The 25,109-nt window shown below is 40.8% G+C and overlaps 1 protein-coding gene across 5 annotated transcripts in view; it reads right to left on the bottom strand.

Moving 5' to 3' along the window:
- Positions 1-548: 548 nt before the first annotated feature.
- Positions 549-25,109, bottom strand: part of Eea1 (early endosome antigen 1) — a 118,660-nt gene continuing 94,099 nt past the window's right edge. For 4 of the 5 annotated variants that reach the window (XM_087557203.1, XM_087557204.1, XM_087557207.1 and 1 more), the window contains 8 exons: positions 24,491-24,673; positions 19,308-19,493; positions 18,396-18,527; positions 16,977-17,162; positions 16,130-16,368; positions 5,780-5,900; positions 4,542-4,640; positions 549-4,003 (listed from right to left, as the gene is read on the bottom strand). In XM_087557203.1, coding sequence (XP_087413329.1) covers positions 3,881-4,003; positions 4,542-4,640; positions 5,780-5,900; positions 16,130-16,368; positions 16,977-17,162; positions 18,396-18,527; positions 19,308-19,493; positions 24,491-24,673 — 1,269 coding nt within the window. In that variant the 3' untranslated portion in view covers positions 549-3,880. 5 annotated transcript variants of the gene reach the window in all.

Genomic DNA, 25,109 nt, shown 5'->3' with positions numbered 1-25,109 from the left:
GAAAAAATATAAGTAGCTCTAGGACAGGTCATGGAGAAATATGAATTCTGCACAGCACACAAAAATGACACCTACTATATGACATATCACATGCTTAAGAATGTACAAATTAAATTCCTCAGAGTTTAATGAACACTTGAGTTAAATATGGAAATGAACAATTCATTTTGGAACAGTAGGATGTAGGAAAAAGGTAACAAAAAAACATTTGGGTATTAGATCTTCACAAAAGTATCTTTAAATGGCCAAATGGGTATTAAATGTATATACACAATGAAAGAACGGATTGATTATATTTTTTAATATTTCTTTTTAGTTTTGTTCATTTTCTACAAACTTAGTGTGAAGGATGAAAAGAGAACATCTCAACCAAAATGGCATTAATGAATTCCTTTGGGATCAGGAGTTTAATTACTATCTTAAGGTATATAAATTATAACATGGCCACTGCCGTATCCCAGGGCAAAGTCCTAGCATTTGGTGAATTTTTAAAGAACAACTAATAGCATGTTCTCTTTAAAGCAGGCAAAACAATCACAGTCACTGGATAACATCTACTACAAAGAAATGATCTTTAATATCATCTTTAACATATTAAAAAAAAACAGAAGTGGCAATTCAATAAGGATCCTTCCATTGCTCTTTATACAGATTTAAATGCTGTCTTATAATTTATCAGTTATATTTATTTATAATTGGTAACTTTCTAATCACTTGGATTAGAAATTACAGTATTTACTGAGCTAAACTTTCACAAAATAAGGCACAACTACATGATCACAAATAGTAAACACAATATAAATAATGAACCCAAAACTAAAGGAGAAAATACTCATGCGAAACTATGTACAGAGGCTATGGATACAGGATCCAATTCAGAGAAGCATAAAATGTTAGACTTGTCGGTGGCTGGACCATGTTACAGTTAGTTCATCACTACTTACAGAAAGAACACAGTGGGCTTTTATTCTATATCATACAACTTTACATGAATTCAGGAAGTTTATACACAGTATTCACATGTGCAACAATAACAATTTGATCATTGAAATTCAGGCAAAGGGCAATTAAGACACAAAAAATGTGGCACATTATAATTCTAGAAGATCATTCATCAAGCTTATGTCTTAGGAGTACTAAATTGATGGCACATTTAAATCTTATAGATCAAGTTATCCATGGTTTTAATAGCCAAAGTGCATTAAAAAAAACTGCTATAGTTAAACAGGTCACAAATATCAAAATATACGGCTGTCATTTGCCTTCTACTTAAAGGCTAAACATCTTATGCAAATGCAAGAGTAAAAAAGTAGCCATAAAGACCTCGAAACTATATAAAATAATCATGAAGACCTTTCAAGAGTCATGGGAACATAAATTTGGCAGTTGCTATTTAATATTACAATAAGGAAACTATTAAACTAGCTAATTCCACTTTAAGAGGTAGTTGAACAAAATGTTTATTTGTATACTGCACTGAGGTTTTTGTGTTTCTTTCTTCTCTTTCTTCAAAGCAAGTAAGTCCTATATCGCAGCTTTACCTGCTATCTATTACAAATATTCTGTACATACAGTTTATTGTACACAAACCCAGCACAACCTGATTTTAACTCCCCTTTCTGTGCTGGGGTTTGCAGTTTGCCAGTATCTGATACCAATTTCACATGATAGCCAAGAATCAGACTCTGTGCATGGCAGCTCCGACCCCCTGACGATACAACTCTACTAGCAAACATCTAACTGTACAGCCAGAAAGAACTCACAAGACTTCTTAATTAAACGAGAAAAAAAATCTTAAGGTTTTGTTTGTAGTCCATACTGAACTGGTAATAGTTAAGAGGAACAAATGGTTTTTGGCTTCTTTGTGTCATCAGTACAGTAGAGTGTAGTAGAGACATTAAGTAGAGACACTATTTGGGGACCTACGACATAAGGTTAATTGGGGGGGAACAAGAAAATTACTATAAACACATATGGTTTTCTTTTTGCCATCCCTAAAAAAAAAGTCTTCAGTGTCTTCAATTAACTGATGAAATGAACAAATATTTTAATCCAGAATTTTCACAAAGTAGTGCTGTGAATATGTGCATTTTTCTCACATACTTCTAGGTATTTATATGCAAAAACCAAAGATGTAGAATTAGGACTACCTGAAAGGGTTCACAATTATGTAAATTGCATGAGGAGCTCAGTCTATTGCCCAACTATTATTTTTTTTTTTTTTGGTTCTTTTTTTCGGAGCTGGGGACCGAACCCAGGGCCTTGCGCTTCCTAGGTAAGCGCTCTACCACTGAGCTAAATCCCCAGCCCCTATTATTTTTAATATAGAGCCCAAGGATATGTACTTATCCAGGTCCTGGGATATAATCAGCATCCTTAGTAATTACCAAAAGCAGGGTTTAGCTTTGCTTAATGATTAAAAATTATATGTCAGTCTCTAGTTTGTGTATGTTTTATGTCATAAACACGAAGATTCCAGCATATTCCTGACAGCAGTGTGTATTATAAATTCTTTCTTGCAAATGAAGCATTAGCTCTTATCTTTCTCTGCTATTACTATTAAGTGACTGCAATGATTCAATGTATAACTTTATATTTCTTCTTCAGAAAGATAATTTAAAACCTAGTATGTATTAAGCTCAGTCTTCGGATGCTTCCCAACAATAAGCTTATCGGTTGGCAGACAAATGACCTTTAAAGGGTCTAGCAACTGTGTTTCCATTTTTATCATAATTTAGGCGCTCCTAGGTATATGGAGGGGAGGGCTATATGGACCTGTTCTGTAGCTGTTGTGTAATCTCACAGCACTACTTTTACAAAGTTAAAAGATCCCCAGTCAATATGGACCCCTCACCAGAGACATGAAGGCAGCTTTCTAAGTGTCCATGTATTCTTTCCTATTGGGTTAAGAACTATAAAGAAGAATTTTACTATTTCCTTCCTGTTTGTCTTCAGATACAACAGTAGCAGTAGCAGTTCCTATCTCTGAAAGGCTAAACTGCACGCACAATTACAGTGAGGTTGAGCTACGCTTAGGAAGATTAGAAAGCAAACTCCTAAAGATGCCAAGAGGAGGGAGTGAGGCTGTGCTGTGAGATCAGAAAACTTTCTACCAGCAAACAAACGAGACCAGGCCACCCCAGGGCTCTACTACTCACCCTCCAGTTTAGGGGGCGGGGGAGAGTTTCATATAATATTTTAAGGGACTGTGTGGATGTCTGAAATAAGATAGAGAAATGGAAATTAACTCTAGTTTCATAAATACAATCCCAGAAGTACCATACATTTTATATAGGAGTTCGTCAAATCTACTTGAGAATTTAATCAATACTGCCCAAACAAAAACACACTCAAATTTATGGTTAACACATCATTTAGCATAAACTGCATTTACAACACTCAAGTAATAAGTATAACAACATAATTGAGCTACAGACCTATACATGAGAAAGACAGTAAATGTTACATTCCTGTGCATGACTCCACCGAGAGAACTGTTACTGTGCAACAAAGCCACAAGTGACACAAGCCATCCAGATACTCTACACATACTCCAAGAGAAAGCAGCTAAGGAAGTGTACTCATCATTTGTGAATAATTAAATTATATTTAAAAAAATACATTGCTATTTTCTGTCCAAAGATTATTTACATTTCATTGGCTAATTCTGACCTTGGCATGAAAGCTGGTTTAGGGGCTTAATGGAAAAAAGTAATTAAAGATGAACCCAAGTCTCACAAAAATAGAAGAGTTTTACTTGATACTGGTATCATTCCAAAATATACGAATTTCAATTTGGCCTAGTATGCAACCAGAGTCCAAATCAATTTATTAAAAGTCTAATGTTAGTGTGATACTACTCTGCACTTGTGATAACCCGTTATCCTTGCAAATCATTGAAACATGCATCACAGACACGAACAGGCTTCTTCGAAGAAGGAGTTAAGGCGTTTTTGGCTGAACACTCAGCACAGAAGATATTTCCACACTGTCGGCAGTGGTGCTGGTAAGACAAAAATTAAACAGTTTCAAGGACAGACACTATGGCACGAACTTTCTAAGCTACATGACTGTTACAAAGCACAGTGTGAAGGTCTGATGATACTCTGTGAGTATGTGAGATTATCCCCCATGTAATCTAATCCATAAACTGGTCAAACACAGAGGTATCATTTTAGATGGGCTTTGCTTCAATCCTAGAATTCCCAAGAGAAGTCTAGGAAGCCCTTCTTTTAAAGCACTCCTATCAAAACTCTTCCTATTCACCAAAGCCCCAGGAACACTGTCTTCTTCACTTGGAATGTAAACATAATAGACTCATATACAGTACATTTCTGTAAATGGCTCTGCTTTTGTTTCTTCATGTATAATTAAGACACACAAGTTGACTAACTACTTCAGAAAACAACTGCTCCAGGGAACAGCCAGTAAAAAAGAAGTGACTGGATTTAAAACTAAGATTCAAACACATGAGATAACCAGAACCTGGCCTGCATGCACTGATATTAAGGACCCCACAGCGCAGCTCTGGGGTGGCTCACCCGCCGCACGGTGACTGAGAAGCACTTCCCACAGGACATGCAGTTCTGTACCTCGTTGTCTTCTGCCCACTTTCTGTTCAGGGCTTGTGTGTGTTTGATCTGTTTTTAAAAAGATTTGATACATTAGATATGTAACATTTTACAGAATGGTGAACTGGTCACCTGTTGCAGGTATTTACAAAATTTTGACTTTATGCTATATGAAACAAAATTTTACAGTCAGAAATACTATTCCATTTGTCAGAATAGCTACATTCATAAATCTGAACAACAAAACAGAATTAAATAATATTTTTATTTTCCGAGGCTACAATTACAGAATTCTGGCAGTTTTACATGTGCCGTATAACAGCAGCACACTTTCCTCATGATCACCTCACTTTCTGTTCACTTTTGCTGCCGGCCCCCTCCCTGCTTGAGATGAGACAAGGTCTTGATTTGTAGTCTAGGCTGACTTCCAACTTGAAGTGATCTCCCTGCCTCTTCCCTTGTAGCGCTAGATTTAAAGATCTGCACCACCATGCCTAGCTTGAGATCATTCCTTTAAATATCTACCAACTTATTTATTTATTCCTTTGTATTCCTGAATGTTTAAAATTTCTTCTTCTGTGACAGTCCTAGAATGATGTCACTCTCAAACAAGAGGCCTCTGGAACCTTTTTATCTTTCACATAAGTACTACTAAAAATCTACAAAATATCTCTACAAGGAGTTGCCCAGTTTTGCATGGCCATGTATAGGAGAGAAGGACATGGTTCCTGCCCCTGCAACAGAGCCAGCAGGTGTGGGCCTCCATGAGTGTTGATGGTTGCTGTGGGAATAAGGCCTGTTTTTATAATGATAATGTACACATTTTTATGCTCCTCTCCTGAAAAATGTCTTCTCTGCCAAGGTTAATCGTTCAATGATAATCAGAGACCTCCTGAGTCCAGGAGGCACAGGTGTGGCTAATTTCTCAGTAAAATGGTAAACACTGAGATCTCCAGGACAGCCCTCAAGGCTGTGGGAAAGAACTCTAAAAACATGAGTTCAAAAATATGTAATTCTCAACTATGCAAAATACAAGGATCTAATGAATCATCTAGGAAGCTTCACAGATCTAAAGAACAGAAACAGCTGCACTACAAGCCAGCTTGTCAGAAACATTAACAAAGGAGATAAGGAGACTGAGGGAGTGGTGCTCACAGGGAGAGAGAAACTGGAGGGTAAGAAAGTATCTGAATCACCAGGCACCTTACCTGTAGGGACTGGTTTTCTCTGCCCAGCTCCTGCACAGCTGCAGTTGTGTTATCCAGCTTTCTTTGCAACTCTAGGACTTTGGTCTGAAGCTTTTCTATTTCACCTTCTCCTTTAAGACATCTTACAGAATAGATTGCAAAGCCAAAGTTAATATTTAAGAAATCATTAAAAGCACTTCCTGTGTTTACCAGAAGTCCCACACTCGTGGATCCCGGCCCTCAGCAGCTCTCTGCTCCCAAACCCCGAGGGAGAGAGACCTCACTGCCTGGTCAGGTGGGCATTCCCGAGGCTGCAGAGCGGAGGAGACCACCAACACTGCCCACCCCTGCCCACATCCCTGGCCCAAGAGGAAACAGTATAAGGCCTCTGGGTTCCCGTAGGGGAGGGCCCAGGAGCAGCAGGACCCCTGCGCCTGAGACACCGCCGGAACCTGAAGGAAACAGACAGGATAAACAGTCTCTGCACCCAAATCCCGTGGGAGGGAGAGCTAAACCTACAGAGAGGCAGACACGCCTGGGAAACCAGAATAGACTGCACTCTGCACACATCCAGACGCCAGAGGAAAACACCAAACGCCATCTGGAACCCTGGTGCACCGAGGCTCCCTGAAAGAGCGGCGCAGATCTTCCCAGTTGCTGCCGCCGCAGAGAGGACTTAGGCAGTACCCCACGAGCAAACTTGAGCCTCGGAACCACGGGTAAGACCAACTTTTCCGCTGCAAGAAACCTGCCTGCTGAACTCAGGACACACAGAGGCAAAATTCCTCTAGGACCGGGCACTTCCTGTGTTTACCGGAAGTCCCACACCCGCGAATCCCGGCCCACAGCAGCTATCTGCTCCCAAACCCCGTGGGAGAGAGACCTCACCGCCTCGTCAGGTGGGCACTCCCGAGGCTGCAGAGCGGAGGAGACCACCAACACTGCCCACCCCTGCCCACATCCCTGGCCCAAGAGGAAACTGTATAAGGCCTCTGGGTTCCCGTAGGGGAGGGCCCAGGAACGGCAGGACCCCTGTGCCTAAGACACCGCCGGAACCTGAAGGAAACAGACCGGATAAACAGTTCTCTGCACCCAAATCCCGTGGGAGGGAGAGCTAAACCTTCAGAGAGGTAGACACGCCTGGGAAACCAGAAGAGACTGCACTCTGCACACACATCTCAGATGCCAGAGGAAAACACCAAACGCCATCTAGAACCCTGGTGCACGGAGACTCCCAGAAAGGACGGCGCATATCTTCCTGGTTGCTGCCGCCGCAGAGAGCTCGTGGGCAGCACCCCTCGAGCAAACTTGAGCTTCAGGACCACAGGTAAGACCAACTTTTCTGCTGCAAGTGACCTGCCTGGTGAACTCAAGACACAGGCCCACAGGAACAGCTGAAGACTGTAGAGAGGAAAAACTACACGCCCGAAAGCAGAACACTGTCCCCACAACTGGCTGAAAGAAAACAGGAACACAGGTCTACAGCACTCCTGACACACAGGCTTATAGGACAGTCTAGCCACTGTCAGAAATAGCACAACAAAGTAACACTAGACATAATCTGATGGCGAGAGGCAAGCGCAGGAACCCAAGCAACAGAAACCAAGACTACATGGCATCATCGGAGCCCAATTCTCCCACGAAAATAAACATGGAATATCCACACACACCAGAAAAGCAAGATCTAGTTTCAAAATCATATTTGATCATGATGCTGGAGGACTTCAAGAAAGACGTGAAGAACTCCCTTAGAGAACAAGTAGAAGCCTACAGAGAGGGATCGCAAAAATGCCTGAAAGAATTCCAGGAAAACATAAATAAACAAGTAGAAACCCACAGAGAGGAGACACAAAAATCCCTGAAAGAATTCCAGGAAAACACAATCAAACAGTTGAAGGAATTAAAAATGGAAATAGAAGCAATCAAGAAAGAACACATGGAAACAACCCTGGATATAGAAAATCAAAAGAAGAGACAGGGAGCTGTAGATACAAGCTTCATCAACAGAATACAAGAGATGGAAGAGAGAATCTCAGGAGCAGAAGATTCCATAGAAATCATTGACTCAACTGTCAAAGATAATGTAAAGCAGAAAAAGCTACTGGTCCAAAACATACAGGAAATCCAGGACTCAATGAGAAGATCAAAACTAAGGATAATAGGTATAGAAGAGAGTGAAGACTCCCAGCTCAAAGGACCAGTAAATATCTTCAACAAAATCATAGAAGAAAACTTCCCTAACCTAAAAAAAGAGATACCCATAGGCATACAAGAAGCTTACAGAACTCCAAATAGATTGGACCAGAAAAGAAACACCTCCCGTCACATAACAGTCAAAACACCAAACGCACAAAATAAAGAAAGAATATTAAAAGCAATAAGGGAAAAAGGTCAAGTAACATATAAAGGCAGACCTATCAGAATCACAACAGACTTTTCGCCAGAAACTATGAAGGCCAGAAGATCCTGGACAGATGTCATACAGACACTAAGAGAACACAAATGCCAGCCCAGGTTACTGTATCCTGCAAAACTCTCAATTAACATAGATGGACAAACCAAGATATTCCATGACAAAACCAAATTTACACAATATCTTTCTACAAATCCAGCACTACAAAGGATAATAAAGGGTAAAGCCCAACATAAGGAGGCAAGCTATACCCTAGAAGAAGCAAGAAACTAATTGTCTTGGCAACAAAACAAAGAAAAGCACACAAACATAACCTCACATCCAAATATGAATATAACAGGAAGCAATAATCACTATTCCTTAATATCTCTCAACATCAATGGCCTCAACTCCCCAATAAAAAGACATAGATTAACAAACTGGATACACAACGAGGACCCTGCATTCTGCTGCCTACAGGAAACACACCTCAGAGACAAAGACAGACACTACCTCAGAGTGAAAGGCTGGAAAACAACTTTCCAAGCAAATGGTGGGAAGAAGCAAGCTGGAGTAGCCATTCTAATATCAAATAAAATCAATTTTCAATTAAAAGTCATCAAAAAAGATAAGGAAGGACACTTCATATTCATCAAAGGAAAAATCCACCAAGATGAACTCTCAATCCTAAATATCTATGCCCCAAATACAAGGGCACCTACATACGTAAAAGAAACCTTACTAAAGCTGAAAACACACATTGCACCTCACACAATAATAGTGGGAGATTTCAACACCCCACTCTCATCAATGGACAGACCATGGAAACAGAAATTACACAGAGACGTAGACAGACTAAGAGAAGTCATGAGCCAAATGGACTTAACAGATATTTATAGAACATTCTACCCTAAAGCAAAAGGATATACCTTCTTCTCAGCTCCTCATGGTACTTTCTCCAAAATTGACCATATAGTTGGTCAAAAAACGGGCCTCAACAGGTACAGAAAGATAGAAATAATCCCATGCGTGCTATCAGACCACCACGGCCTAAAACTGGTCTTCAATAACAACAAGGGAAGAATGCCCACATATACGTGGAAATTGAACAATGCTCTACTCAATGATAACCTAGTCAAGGAAGAAATAAAGAAAGAAATGAAAAACTTTTTAGAATTTAATGAAAATGAAGGTACAACATACCCAAACTTATGGGACACAATGAAAGCTGTGCTAAGAGGAAAACTCATAGCGCTGAGTGCCTGCAGAAAGAAACAGGAAAGAGCATATGTCAGCAGCTTGACAGCACACCTAAAAGCTCTAGAGCAAAAAGAAGCAAATACACCCAGGAGGAGTAGAAGGCAGGAAATAATCAAACTCAGAGCTGAAATCAACCAAGTAGAAACAAAAAGGACCATAGAAAGAATCAACAGAACCAAAAGTTGGTTCTTTGAGAAAATCAACAAGATAGATAAACCCTTAGCCAGACTAACGAGAGGACCCAGAGAGTGTGTCCAAATTAACAAAATCAGAAATGAAAAGGGAGACATAACTACAGATTCAGAGGAAATTCAAAAAATCATCAGATCTTCCTATAAAAGCCTATATTCAACAAAACTTGAAAATCTACAGGAAATGGACAATTTCCTAGACAAATACCAGGTACCGAAGTTAAATCAGGAACAGATAAACCAGTTAAACAACCCCATAACTCCTAAGGAAATAGAAGCAGTCATTAAAGGTCTCCCAACCAAAGAGACCAGGTCCAGACGGGTTTAGTGCAGAATTCTATCAGACCTCCATAGAAGACCTCATACCAATATTATCCAAACTATTCCACAAAATTGAAACAGATGGATCACTCCCGAATTCCTTCTATGAAGCCACAATTACTCTTATACCTAAACCACACAAAGACCCAACAAAGAAAGAGAACTTCAGACCAATTTCCCTTATGAATATCGACGCAAAAATACTCAATAAAATTCTGGCAAACCGAATTCAAGAGCACATCAAAACAATCATCCACCATGATCAAGTAGGCTTCATCCCAGGCATGCAGGGATGGTTTAATATACGGAAAACCATCAACGTGATCCATTATATAAACAAACTGAAAGAACAGAACCACATGATCATTTCATTAGATGCTGAGAAAGCATTTGACAAAATTCAACACCCCTTCATGATAAAAGTCCTGGAAAGAATAGGAATTCAAGGCCCATACCTAAACATAGTAAAAGCCATATACAGCAAACCAGTTGCTAACATTAAACTAAATGGAGAGAAACTTGAAGCAATCCCACTAAAATCAGGGACTAGACAAGGCTGCCCACTCTCTCCCTACTTATTCAATATAGTTCTTGAAGTTCTAGCCAGAGCAATCAGACAACAAAAGGAGATCAAAGGGATACAGATCGGAAAAGAAGAGGTCAAAATATCACTATTTGCAGATGATATGATAGTATATTTAAGTGATCCCAAAAGTTCCACCAGAGAACTACTAAAGCTGATAAACAACTTCAGCAAAGTGGCTGGGTATAAAATTAACTCAAATAAATCAGTTGCCTTCCTCTATACAAAAGAGAAACAAGCCGAGAAAGAAATTAGGGAAACGACACCCTTCATAATAGACCCAAATAATATAAAGTACCTCGGTGTGACTTTAACCAAGCAAGTAAAAGATCTGTACAATAAGAACTTCAAGTCACTGAAGAAAGAAATTGAAGAAGACCTCAGAAGATGGAAAGATCTCCCATGCTCATGGATTGGCAGGATTAATATAGTAAAAATGGCCATTTTACCAAAAGCAATCTACAGATTCAATGCAATCCCCATCAAAATACCAATCCAATTCTTCAAAGAGTTAGACAGAACAATTTGCAAATTCATCTGGAATAACAAAAAACCCAGGATAGCTAAAGCTATCCTCAACAATAAAAGGACTTCAGGGGGAATCACTATCCCTGAACTCAAGCAGTATTACAGAGCAATAGTGATAAAAACTGCATGGTATTGGTACAGAGACAGACAGATAGACCAATGGAATAGAATTGAAGACCCAGAAATGAACCCACACACCTATGGTCACTTGATTTTTGACAAAGGAGCCAAAACCATCCAATGGAAAAAAGATAGCATTTTCAGCAAATGGTGCTGGTTCAACTGGAGGGCAACATGTAGAAGAATGCAGATCGATCCATGCTTATCACCCTGTACAAAGCTTAGGTCGAAGTGGATCAAGGACCTCCACATCAAACCAGACACACTCAAACTAATAGAAGAAAAACTAGGGAAGCATCTGGAACACATGGGCACTGGAAAAAATTTCCTGAACAAAACACCAATGGCTTATGCTCTAAGATCAAGAATTGACAAATGGGATCTCATAAAACTGCAAAGCTTCTGTAAGGCAAAGGACACTGTGGTTAGGACAAAACGGCAACCAACAGATTGGGAAAAGATCTTTACCAACCCTACAACAGATAGAGGCCTTATATCCAAAATATACAAAGAACTCAAGAAGTTAGACCGCAGGGAAACAAATAACCCTATTAAAAAATGGGGTTCAGAGCTAAACAAAGAATTCACAGCTGAGGAATGCCGAAGGGCTGAGAAACACCTAAAGAAATGTTCAACATCTTTAGTCATAAGGGAAATGCAAATCAAAACAACCCTGAGATTTCACTCACACCAGTGCGATTGGCTAAGATCAAAAACTCAGGTGACAGCAGATGCTGGCGAGGTTGTGGAGAAAGAGGAACACTCCTCCATTGTTGGTGGGATTGCAGACTGGTAAAACCATTCTGGAAATCAGTCTGGAGGTTCCTCAGAAAATTGGACATTGAACTGCCTGAGGATCCAGCTATACCTCTCTTGGGCATATACCCAAAAGATGCCTCAACATATAAAAGAGACACGTGCTCCACTATGTTCATCGCAGCCTTATTTATAATAGCCAGAAAATGGAAAGAACCCAGATGCCCTTCAACAGAGGAATGGATACAGAAAATGTGGTACATCTACACAATGGAATACTACTCAGCTATCAAAAACAACGAGTTTATGAAATTCGTAGGCAAATGGTTGGAACTGGAAAATATCATCCTGAGTGAACTAACCCAATCACAGAAAGACATACATGGTATGCACTCATTGATAAGTGGCTATTAGCCCAAATGCTTGAATTACCCTAGATCCCTAGAACAAACGAAACTCAAGACGGATGATCAAAATGTGAATGCTTCACTCCTTCTTTAAATGAGGAAAAAGAATACCCTTGGCAGGGAAGGGAGAGGCAAAGATTAAAACAGAGACTGAAGGAACACCCATTCAGAGCCTGTCCCACATTTGGCCCATACATATACAGCCACCCAATTGGACTAGATGGATGAAGCAAAGAAGTGCAGACCGACAGGAGCCGGATGTAGATCGCTCCTGAGAGACACAGCCAGAATACAGCAAATACAGAGGCGAATGCCAGCAGCAAACCACTGAACTGAGAATAGGTCCCCTATTGAAGGAATCAGAGAAAGAACTGGAAGAGCTTGAAGGGGCTCGAGACCCCAAAAGTACAACAATGCCAAGCAACCAGAGCTTCCAGGGACTAAGCCACTACCTAAAGACTATACATGGACTGACCCTGGACTCTGACCCCATAGGTAGCAATGAATATCCTAGTAAGAGCACCAGTGGAAGGGGAAGCCCTGGGTCCTGCTAAGACTGAACCCCCAGTGAACTAGTCTATGGGGGGAGGGCGGCAATGGTGGGAGGGTTGGGAGGGGAACACCCATAAGGAAGGGGAGGGGGGAGGGGGATGTTTGCCCGGAAACCGGGAAAGGGAATAACACTCGAAATGTATATAAGAAATACTCAAGTTAATAAAAAAAAAAAAAAAAAAAAAAAAAGGAGGTCAAGGGGATACAGATCGGAAAAGAAGAGGTCAAAATGTCACTATTTGCAGATGATATGATAGTTTATTTAAGTGATCCCAAAAGTTCCACCAGAGAACTACTAAAGCTGATAAACAACTTCAGCAAAGTGGCTGGGTATAAAATTAACTCAAATAAATCAGTAGCCTTCCTCTACACAAAAGAGAAACAAGCCGAGAAAGAAATTAGGGAAACGACACCCTTCATAATAGACCCAAATAATATAAAGTACCTCGGTGTGACTTTAACAAAGCAAGTAAAAGATCTCTACAATAAGAACTTCAAGACACTGAGGAAAGAAATTGAAGAAGACCTCAGAAGATGGAAAGATCTCCCATGCTCATGGATTGGCAGGATTAATATAGTAAAAATGGCCATTTTACCAAAAGCGATCTACAGATTCAATTCAATCCCCATCAAAATACCAATCCAATTCTTCAAAGAGTTAGACAGAACAATTCGCAAATTCATCTGGAATAACAAAAAACCCAGGATAGCTAAAACTATCCTCAACAATAAAAGGACTTCAGGGGGAATCACTATCCCTGAACTCAAGCAGTATTACAGAGCAATAGTGATAAAAACTGCATGGTATTGGTACAGAGACGGACAGATAGACCAGTGGAATAGAATTGAAGACCCAGAAATGAACCCACACACCTATGGTCACTTGATTTTTGACAAAGGAGCCAAAACCATCCAATGGAAAAAAGATAGCATTTTCAGCAAATGGTGCTGGTTCAACTGGAGGGCAACATGTAGAAGAATGCAGATTGATCCATGCTTATCACCCTGTACAAAGCTTAAGTCCAAGTGGATCAAGGACCTCCACATCAAACCTGATACACTCAAACTAATAGAAGAAAAACTAGGGAAGCATCTGGAACACATGGGCACTGGAAAAAATTTCCTGAACAAAACACCAATGGCTTATGCTCTAAGATCAAGAATCGACAAATGGGATCTCATAAAACTGCAAAGCTTCTGTAAGGCAAAGGACACGGTGGTTAGGACAAAACGGCAACCAACAGATTGGGAAAAGATCTTTACCAATCCTACAACAGATAGAGGCCTTATATCCAAAATATACAAAGAACTCAAGAAGTTAGACCGCAGGGAGACAAATAACCCTATTAAAAAATGGGGCTCAGAGCTAAACAAAGAATTCACAGCTGAGGAATGCCGAATGGCTGAGAAACACCTAAAGAAATGTTCAACATCTTTAGTCATAAGGGAAATGCAAATCAAAACAACCCTGAGATTTCACCTCACACCAGTGCGATTGGCTAAGATCAAAAACTCAGGTGACAGCAAATGCTGGCGAGGATGTGGAGAAAGAGGAACACTCCTCCATTGTTGGTGGGATTGCAGACTGGTAAAACCATTCTGGAAATCAGTCTGGAGGTTCCTCAGAAAATTGAACATTGAACTACCTGAGGATCCAGCTATACCTCTCTTGGGCATATACCCAAAAGATGCCCCAACATATAAAAAAGACACATGCTCCACTATGTTCATCGCAGCCTTATTTATAATAGCCAGAAGCTGGAAAGAACCCAGATGCCCTTCAACAGAGGAATGGATACAGAAAATGTGGTACATCTACACAATGGAATATTACTCAGCTATCAAAAACAACGGCTTTATGAAATTCGTAGGCAAATGGTTGGAACTGGAAAATATCATCCTGAGTGAGCTAACCCAATCACAGAAAGACATACATGGTATGCACTCACTGATAAGTGGCTATTAGCCCAAATGCTTGAATTACCCTAGATGCCTAGAACAAATGAAACTCGAGACGGATGATCAAAAAGTGAATGCTTCACTCCTTCTCTAAAAGGGGAACAAGAATACCCTTGGCAGGGAAGAGAGAGGCAAAGATTAAAACGGAGACTGAAGGAACACCCATTCAGAGCCTGCCCCACATGTGGCCCATACATATACAGCCACCCAATTAGACAAGATGGATGAAGCAAAGAAGTGCAGGCTGACAGGAGCCGGATGTAGATCGCTCCTGAGAGACACAGCCAGAATACAGCAAATACAGAGTCGAATGCCAGCAGCAAACCACTGAACTGAGAATAGGACCCCCGTTGAAGGAATCAGAGAAAGAACTGGAAGAGCTTGAAGGGGCTCGAGACCCCATATGTACAACAATGCCAAGCAACCAGAGCTTCCAGGGACTAAGCCACTACCTAAAGACTATACATGGACTGACCCTGGACTCTGACCTCATAGGTAGCAATGAATATCCTAGTAAGAGCACCAGTGGAAGGGGAAGCCCTGGGTCCTGCTAAGACTGAACCCCCAGTGAACGTGATTGTTGGGGGGAGGGCAGCAATGGGGGGAGGGTGGGAAGGGGAACACCCATCAGGAAGAGGAGGGGGAGGGGGATGTTTGCCCGGAAACCAAAGAATTATTATTAAGTATTAAATAAATTAAAAAAAAATCATTAAAGACCTTTCCGGAAGAGAACTAATGGAATACTTTGGTAATTTTATACATAATACATTAAATTCAGCTATTTATTTTCTTTTAAAGTCTGAATTTTTACATGGTTGCTTACATACCTACAAGGGTTACACACTTTCGTCAACATTTGGTCTAGTAGGAAAAGGTGGACAATATTTCTATTATTTATAATAGATACAAACTAATTTTTTTTATTATTTTTTGGCTTTTTGCCAGGCAGGGATTCTCTGTGTAGCCCTAACTGTCCTGGAACTCACTCTGTTTACTAGGGCGGCCTTGAACTGAAGAGATCCACCCACCTCTGCTTCCTGAGGGCTGAAATTAAAGACGTGCCCGCACCACCACCACCACCACCACCACCATCTCCACCACCATCTCCACCACCATCTCCACCACCACCACCACCACCACCACCACCACCACCACCACCATCTCCACCACCATCTCCACCACCATCTCCACCACCATCTCCACCACCATCTCCACCACCACCACCACCACCACCACCACCACCACCACCACCACCACCACCACCACGCCTTGCAAGTACTAATTTCATCAGACATCAGTCACCTCTCTAGCAGTGCTCTTCTTTCATCCTGATTATTCTGAACAGTTGCTTCTAAGACAGCGATTTCACCCCGTAAGTCATCCGTCTGCTTCTCAAGCTCACTAACTCTCCGTTGACTAGACTGCCACTCCTTCTTCACAGTGCCCAAGTTTTCATTTAATGTTGTGACCTGCATGGTAAGCTTAGCCTCATTTTCTTCATGTTTCTTCACTCCTGCTTCCTTTTCTTTTATTTCAGAATGCTGAGGAAAAAATAGGAAAGGGGAAGCTATTGAATAAGTAGTACAAAATAATATTTCTACTCATTGAAATTAAAATGCCAAACATATCAATCATATTGCTTCTCCTGGAAAGGAGACAGGAGAACATTTTTTTGTCATAACACTAAAATCCTAATTCTGTAAACCAAATATGTAATTTAAATAGGCTTGCTCAAAAGTCATGATGCAGAAATGAGGGTCTGCGAGGCTCTCAGCAGACAGAGATAAAAGTGACACAACTTGTGCCAGGACCAGGGCAGATGTCCATGGTATGAGAAAGAAGATGTCCTGTCGACAAAGCGAGGTTCTCCTGCCTCAGTGCACCTCCCTCCTCTTGGTCAACTAGAGCATTCTACAAAGCAATCTGGTAAGATCGGAGTCAGTTCAACAAAGGAAAGCCAGATGTTTCCTATAAGGAAACACAATGCAGGGAAGGAAAAGCAAGCTTCGGTCACTGTAATTCCAACCCAAAGTTTCTGTTGCCAGTTTTTACCCACTTCACTCACAGTCTCTAGGTAGAAAAATCTTACTGGAGTGATTCTAACCTCTACTTTAAGGCTCATTTCCTGCTATTAAGTTAATTCACTGACCAGTTTTGCTTCCTTCTCAGAAAATTCTTCCTTCCGCTTCTCTTCTTCCTTCCTCATCTGCTCCCGCATTAGCTGCTGACGCTCCTTCTCCTGCTCAAGAGCTGCCTTCAGTGAGTCCACTTTGCCTTGGAGTTCTAATTTCTGTTGAATCAAAAGTTGTTTGGCATCCTTGAGATTTGTTACTTCCTGTTGAAAAAAAGCCAGAAAGAAATCAACCCTATGTACAGGCTACTTTTCTGTTAGCTTGACACAAGGGAGAAGGAATCTCAATGGAGAAATGCTGTCACCAGGTGGCCTGTGGGAAACCTGAGAGGTGTCTTCTTGATTGATATGGGTGTGCCCAGCTGACTGTGCTGCTACCCCGGGTCTTGTGGTCCTGGGTGTTGTAAGAAAGCAAGCTGAACAAGCCACTACACAGCACTTCTCCACAGCTTCTGCTTCAGGCTGCCAGGTTCCTGCCTCAAGTTCCTGCCTTGACTTTCCTCAGTGATAGAATATGACCTGAGAATTACAAAATGAAACAAACCCTTTCCTCTCCAGCTTGCTTTTGCTCATGGTGTTTTATCACAGCATGTGATAGACAGAAAGCACACTAAGACAACCTTTAATCAATATGTCAAATGACAGTTGAAATTCATATAAGTTTTCATACCGCCACATATAAGGGAGTCTTTAAGTTCAATATTTCAAACCACTTATTTAACATGCAAGATATTTACTTCCTACTCAGTAATAATTTCTCTTAGGTGATACTCTCCATGCTCATGTTTTAACTACATCATCCAAAGCCCAACCCTATACCTTTCTTCCGGTTTGCTCACTTAACACGTGTTTACAGGGTAATCATTCAGTCTTCCAACACAGTATTATGTTTGAGTATATATGACTTAGGAGTCATACACGGACTGGAAGAACAGAGAACCTGAGACAAACTGAGGTAAATGGTAATGCCCACAGATAGAAAGGCCATCAGGGGAGCCCCAGAGACAGCACTTGAGCTTTCTCATGAAACTGCACAGCACTTCACAAAGCATATGGCAGAGAGCTTCCATAACCAACACCCTGTCTATGTTTCTAAGGGATAAAGAGCTAACGCACAGGATTAAATCTGAAGTCTTCCGTGCTTGTAAATGATTGTTCCTTAACAGAATGTTCTAAACAAGTATCCCACTTCACCATGCCAAGCTCAACTTACCCTGCAGCTGCTTGCTTTACTCAGTAATAAGAGAACAAAAGTAGGTTACAATATGGACACAGATAGCATGCAATAAAGAGCACTCTGGCCATGGTATTTGTCAAAAACAGTAAAATAACTTGCCTAGCACATAGTGGGGTCTTTCTCAATCTCTTATTTAATACTCATAAGTGTAAGGGACTAAAGTACAACAGATGAGAGGAAAAGATATTATATTAACCTACCTTTATGCTTTCTTGTTTGTGGGACTTGAGTTCTTCTTTGAGTTTAGCGATTTCTTTTTCTTGTCTACATTTAATTTCCTCCATCTCTGCCAATTTAGACTTTTCAGTTACTAGTTCTTTTTCCTTCACTGACTGTAAAGAAATTATAAATAAATATAAACCATTCACTTTCTTGAAAGTTAGTGTGCTAAAATGTTTGTGTTTATGACTCTGCTTGCACCTTTCTACTGAGGATAACTAGGGCTGTTTATGCATCCTCCCTTCCTATTTACCTTGGTAATGTCAACATTGAGATTAAGTAGTTTCAGTAAATACTATAAAGTGAACAGTACCTAGGAGAGTGAGGCTACTATGAAATATAGCAATACTATTCATTTTATAACTTCTATACTATTACTGCTTTTATATAAGGTTCTATATTTTGAGTCAGCTTTTCAATTTATAGTTTATAAATAAATAATTATATAAAAATTTAAAAATTAAAAATTTTAAAATTCGTATTTTATTATAAATAAAATTTCATCTACTAGGGATAGAGCTGACACTAAAACAAGATGTGTCTGAGCTAAAGTCTTGCAGTTAAGCACAATTAAATATCATATGTCAAACTGTCTAAATTTGAGTCATAAATCGTGAATCTCCTCCCCTCCAGCTTCACAATCCCCACTCCTAAAGACAATTTTTATAATTAAAGGGAATTCCAGTTTGGAATATAACAGAAACTTCTATGGTGTGACAAGCATGCTTATAAAAAAGCAGCAAGAAAACTGGAGAGACACCCTAAGGAAGCAGTGCTGAGACCCAGGACCTCCAAGGACGGACAGCACAGCCTCGCACGTTCTCAGGTACTTGGGGAGCTGCTGAGTCGTTAGGTCTCAGTCTAGAGTCTGAGGTGAGTAAGGAAGGAGGTACCTTTTCTCTCTGCGCATCCTGCAGTGCTTTACTCTGCTCCTTGAGCACCTCCTCCTTCTTTGCTAAGTCCTGCTCCAAAGCAGCTTTGGCAGCCTGCAGTTCTTGAATTGATTTATTTTGGTTTCCAATTTGATTTCTGTTTGAAATCAGGTCTTCTTGTGCCAGAGCAAGCTTCTCTTCTACACACTTACAAAAAAATATTTCCTCAAATTATTATGATTAGTAAATTTCAATAAACATAACGGTCAATAAAAGCACAATAGCATATAGCTGATGATCACATGTCAATGCTGAGACACGCTCTGGACATCTTTGTTAGAAGATCTGTCCCTGAAGAGTGAAGTGGGTAATTATACAAGCCTACATGGTGACCTACTCCACAGCTGAGCTATCTGGTAGAGCGCAATGCCTTCAGGCTACAAACTTTAAACAGTAGATCAAAGCAGTAAATGCTGTAGGCAGGTTAAACACTGGGATGAATGTTTATGTACACGAGCTTAGATAAATGTAGAAATAGTCAGAAAAAGATACTAGGCACTAGGACCTTCAGCACGATTAGGATCTTGAGACGCTAAAGGCGCTGGGCCTGGTGGCATACACCTTTAATCCCCGCTCTTGAGCCAGAGGCCTGTGGCTCTGTGAGTCGGCTGTCAGCCTGGTCAACATAGCACATAGCAAGTCAGCCCAAAGCTTCTTAGAGAGACCTTTTATCAGGATATGGTTGACTGGGAGGGGAAAGGGGATGAGGCAGGGAGGAAAGACAACACTGAAGGTTCCCTAGAAATAATCTAAGACCATTTATTGAGTAATTATAATAGGAAGGAATCTCAGGTAAGTAACAACTCTATCAAATATATCTAGAGAACACAGATATGGTTGGGAAAAGATCAATGGAGAAATGAAAGAAAACAATTTAAAAAGAAATGCAGTTGATGGCGACATAGGCACACATATACACTTTCTAGGATCAATGTCCCCTGACCTGGAAAATGCCTTGACAAACAAGGCTGAAATTGTTGTGGGATATTCCACAGTTGGGGATCTCAGTCATTACATTTAGCCTTCTATGTATCTGCACTCTGAGCAGCTACAGGCCGGTCCTCTGCCACCTGTCTCAGAGGTACAAGTGACGGAGTTAATACATAGCTACTGATGGCCCTAAGTCCCTCCTGTGGCAGTGGACACTGCCATGTTAGTGCTTGGGATTACCGTGGAAGCCAGCCTTTGAGGGTGCTGTGAAAGAGTTCCTAGACTAGGTTAATCCAGACAGAGAGGCCCACCCTAAATGTGGGCAGCCTCATTCCATGGTCTGGGCTCCTGGACTGAGGACTGAGTGAAAAGAAGAGAGGCTGGGCAGGACTCTCATGTCTGTCTCTGCAGATACCATGGGACCTGTTGCTGCCTTGAGCACCTGTTGTCACAGCTTCCAGTCACGGTGAACATGGTATTCTTATTGTGAGTCAAAAACAAACAAACAAACAAACAAACAAACAAACAAACAACCGCTTCCATATTAAGGCAGCTTTTGTCAGATGCTTTGTCACAGCAATGAGGGAGATGGCTAATACAAGTGAGGTCACTTACCATCATAGACAAAGAAAGGGCTACGTTTGTGCCTGGTAGGTTACGTTTGGGGACATGGGCCTAAGGAAAGGGAACTGCCACCATCAGCTACTTTGTGCGAGGATCTGCAGGGAGGGAGAACTAGATACCACACTCCTCAGCAGGCCCAAGAGAGGCCCAGGTTCTTACTGAAGGAGCATTTCCCCTGGAAAGGAGCCAGGTAATGCAACTCAGAGAAGGACCTCTGCCGTAAGGATTGCACGGAGCACATACTTGTTTTCTATTAATCAGGCAGCCAGTATTAACTGAGTACCCTACATAAGATGGTCCTTATCAGGGAAGAGTGGCATGTGCAGTGGAAACGACAGGGAAGCTGGGTAAATGCTCACCACCAAATACACAAGAAACCAACGTGAGACCCTGTGTAAAGTGAGGCACACGGCAGCTGGCCTATATGTCACAAGGAAAAGTGACTTTTAAAAGAATAGAATTTAACTGTGCTGGGGGTGGTGGTGTGTAGGTTAGTATAGAGTATTTGCCTGGCATGCATAAGACTATCAGTTTGATCTTAGCACTGAAATAAACTAGTTTCAAAGCCTACGGTATAAATCTACTAAAACCATAATTGGGTAATAGAGGTTTTGGTGCAACAGGCTTGCTAAAACCAAGAAAGCAGTAGAAACTCTGTAAGAACCACAAAAACCTCCAAGTGTCATTGGTTTATAAGATTTTAAATGCATGGACTCTAAAAATGTAAATGTTCAAAGTCCATTAATTAGCTCTTTAAAGTCAAGATTAAAGTCAGACTGTCATGAAGTCTTCATGATGATGCCAAGGGCCAATGCTCTGCCTTGTGTTTGAACATCTACTGACACGCTCCTAGAAACAACTGTGGTGCACGTCGCACTTGCCCAGCATCGCTGACCTGGGGATGATCCTCTGGTTCATTTCTTTTCCTATCTTTACCTTAGCCACCAGGTAAATCACTGAGTAGATCAACTATCAGTCTTGACATGATTATAACATTGCTGTGGTCCCTTGTGGTTCCAATTGTTTTTATTAAACAAGTCTTCCCATACTTTTTTCAAATGAAACCTTTTTTTTTTTTAAGATTTATTTATTATTTATAAGTACACTGTAGCTGTCTTCAGACACACCAGAAGAGGGCATCGGATCTCATTACAGATGGCTGTGAGCCACCATGTGGTTGCTGGGATTTGAACTCAGGACCTCTGGAAGAGCAGTCAGTGCTCTCAACCACCGAGCCATTTCTCCAGCCCCAAATGAAACCTTTTTATTAGTTCTTACTTTTTCTGATGTCTGATAAAATGGCTTAAAAATCTTCTGGGATGAGAAGATTTAGGTTTAATTATGCATAACCTACAATTTTCACTTCCACTTCAGAAATAAATTTATATTATGAATTTAAATTGAATAGTGAATTCCACTTCTATTTTTCTGGATAAATAAGAGCACAGATTACAGCCAATAGAAATACCAGTAAGTAAACTATTTCATAAACGATCCAGCAGATGGGGCTAACAGCACAGAGTAGGCCAGTCTGGTCAACCTGCTAATGTCCAAGTACACACTGTCAGCCTAAGATATACACTGACAGCTACAACAGAAAGCCTTACACCGTTAAGTGTCACGTTGTGGAATGCTTTCTCTTCTCCCTTATCGCTCACACTTGAGAACAGCTCACTGAAGCAAAGGGAAAAAAACGGTTGATAAAAATAGTTATCCAGAGAATAGTGGCAAAAGATGGAGGGCCTCAAGTAAACCAGACAGCTCTTCCAATCATGGTTCTGCTCTGCTGTATAGTGGGCCTGCCTCACCTGCCATAGCAGTTTCCCAGCAAAGGCTCCATCCGCCCTGTCCCCAGGCCTGCCCTTCTACTTTCTCTTTTGTGCAGATCACATGCAAGTCCTCTAGGGCTCCTCACTGCCTTTATGGTAAATGCAAACGTCTGCAACTTCCCTGCCTTTCAATGTGCTGTAGTCAAACAAGCAAACAACTTCCCTGCCTTTCAATGTGCTGTAGTCAAACAAGCAAACAACTTCCCTGCCTTTCAATGTGCTGTCAAACAAACAAGCAAACAACTTCCCTGCCTTTCAATGTGCTGGCAAACAAACAAACAAACAACTTCCCTGCCTTTCAATGTGCTTGTAGTCAAACAAGCAAACAAACAAACAACTTCCCCTGCCTCTCAATGTGTTGTAAAACAAACAAACAAACAAGCATTTTAACACTAATCAAATGACCAGTTCTAACTTTTCTTTCTTTAAAGATTTATTTTCATTTTTTATATGTATGTATGTTTTACCTATGTATATGTATGTCTTAGCATCGAATGTGTGTGGAACCCACAGAAGTCAGATAGAACACAGATCCCGTGGAACTAAAGTTACATACAAGCTGTGGTGAACTGCCATGTGGGTGCTGGGAATCAACTCAGGCCCTCTGGAAAAACAGTAAGTACTCTTAGCTACTGAGCCACCTCTCCAGTACCCTGGCTCCACACTCCACCCCAAGCCCCTGGTTAACCTGCCTCCTTTTGCCCTCCTTTGTGCCTCTCAGTTTCCTGTCTCTGTGTCACCTTATGACAGATCCCTTGCCCGCCCCTGGGCCTGCTATAAACTTAGGAACTCTGCCCTCTACACCTTCCATTCTCTTAGCTCTATCCTGGTTACAACCAACTCACATCCAATTACCAGAATTTGTGGAGAAAGATATTTTTAGTTAATTTATTTTTATTTATTTATATGTGCACAGGTGCCTGCATGAGTTAATGGGAATCCCATTCATGCAGGACAGCAGATCCCCTGGAGGAGAGAAAATTCTTAATTGATCTCCCTACTAGCTTCTTGGCCTGGTTCTTCTCATAAATCCTTCCCCACAGGAGCCCATGAATAAAATACAAAATATATACAAAATTTCACCAACAAAAAATTTTACAGTAGTGCACTTAAAGAAAGGAGATAGCATATATATATATATATATATATATATATGAGATATAAGAGAGAGAGAGAGAGAGAGAGAGAGAGAGAGAGAGAGAGAGAGAGAGAAACAGAGACAAGATATGAAGGAAAGAGGCAGGGTGCTAGTTCTCTGTATAAGAACACAATATTCTCTTTCCTTTAGAGAAAGGATATGCCAGTGTTGTATAAAATTTGCTAACCATTTTATTTATTCCTTTCACATTAATAAACACGATATACTATTTGATCATACAGTATTATTCATTAAGGCTATATTTAGTTGGCCTGATTTTAGTCATTATGCATTCCTGTAAGTTAGGAAGCTGACAAATACCTAACACTCAAAGTCAGCTTTGCTTGACCACAGTAATAGCACTTGCATTTCCCACAACTGACTTAAAACCAGCCAGTCTCCAAAGGTACTCTCAAATGAAGGCTTCAAACTCCTCAGAAAAGCTAATACCATAACATATGCCCACATTATTTCACCATATATATCATGATTTTTATCATAAAACAATCTAATTTTTAAAAAGGAACATTAAAGGTGTTATTTAATAGAAGACTATGACACTTCACAGATATTAGGCAAGGGGATTGTTTCCAGGGCTTTATGCCACCCCGCAGTGCACTTACCTTAAGGTCTTGCCTTGTGGCTAGAAGTTCAGACTCTTTGCCATAGAGGTCAGACTGCAGCTGTTGCAGGTCGGCCTGGCACTTGTCATAGGTGCTCTGCAGTGCTGACAGCTTTCCTTTCTCCACAGCAAGTTCCTGGGCTGCCTGTGCCGCCTGCTGCTGCAGTTTACTCTCCAGCTGGGCCTAAAGCACCAGTAGGCATTTACAAGACAATGCAGTAAGAAGCCAGCCAAGTGTAAAACGAAATTATACAACTACACATCTGAGAAACCTACTAACCTGCTTTTATGGCCCAAAATTCTATTTTAGTAAAGAGCAACCAATTTTAAGTTTCTGACTAACAAGTCCATACTATTTAAAATGCAAACGCAATCGAAGAAAAAGAGAGACATTCACTCTCCCAGGCAGTACTCGTGCTCTGCTCTCGGAGCAAACAATGATGCACAATAAGACACAGTGCCAGATTCCCTGAATGACATTCTAAGGCCGTAGTAAGAGAAATTTTCACATGAAAGAAATTAAGAGGCCACTACCATGCTCATCTGAATATGTAATTTCTACTTGTGAAAACTCAAGAGTAACTCTATGAACTTTTATAAGTCATCTTTATTAATACCAA

Source organism: Rattus norvegicus, chromosome 7 (genome assembly GCF_021556685.1).
Source record: "Rattus norvegicus strain SHRSP/BbbUtx chromosome 7, alternate assembly SHRSP_T2T, whole genome shotgun sequence".
Taxonomy (NCBI): domain Eukaryota; kingdom Metazoa; phylum Chordata; class Mammalia; order Rodentia; family Muridae; genus Rattus; species Rattus norvegicus.
This window is presented reverse-complemented; position numbering and strand designations above follow the sequence as displayed.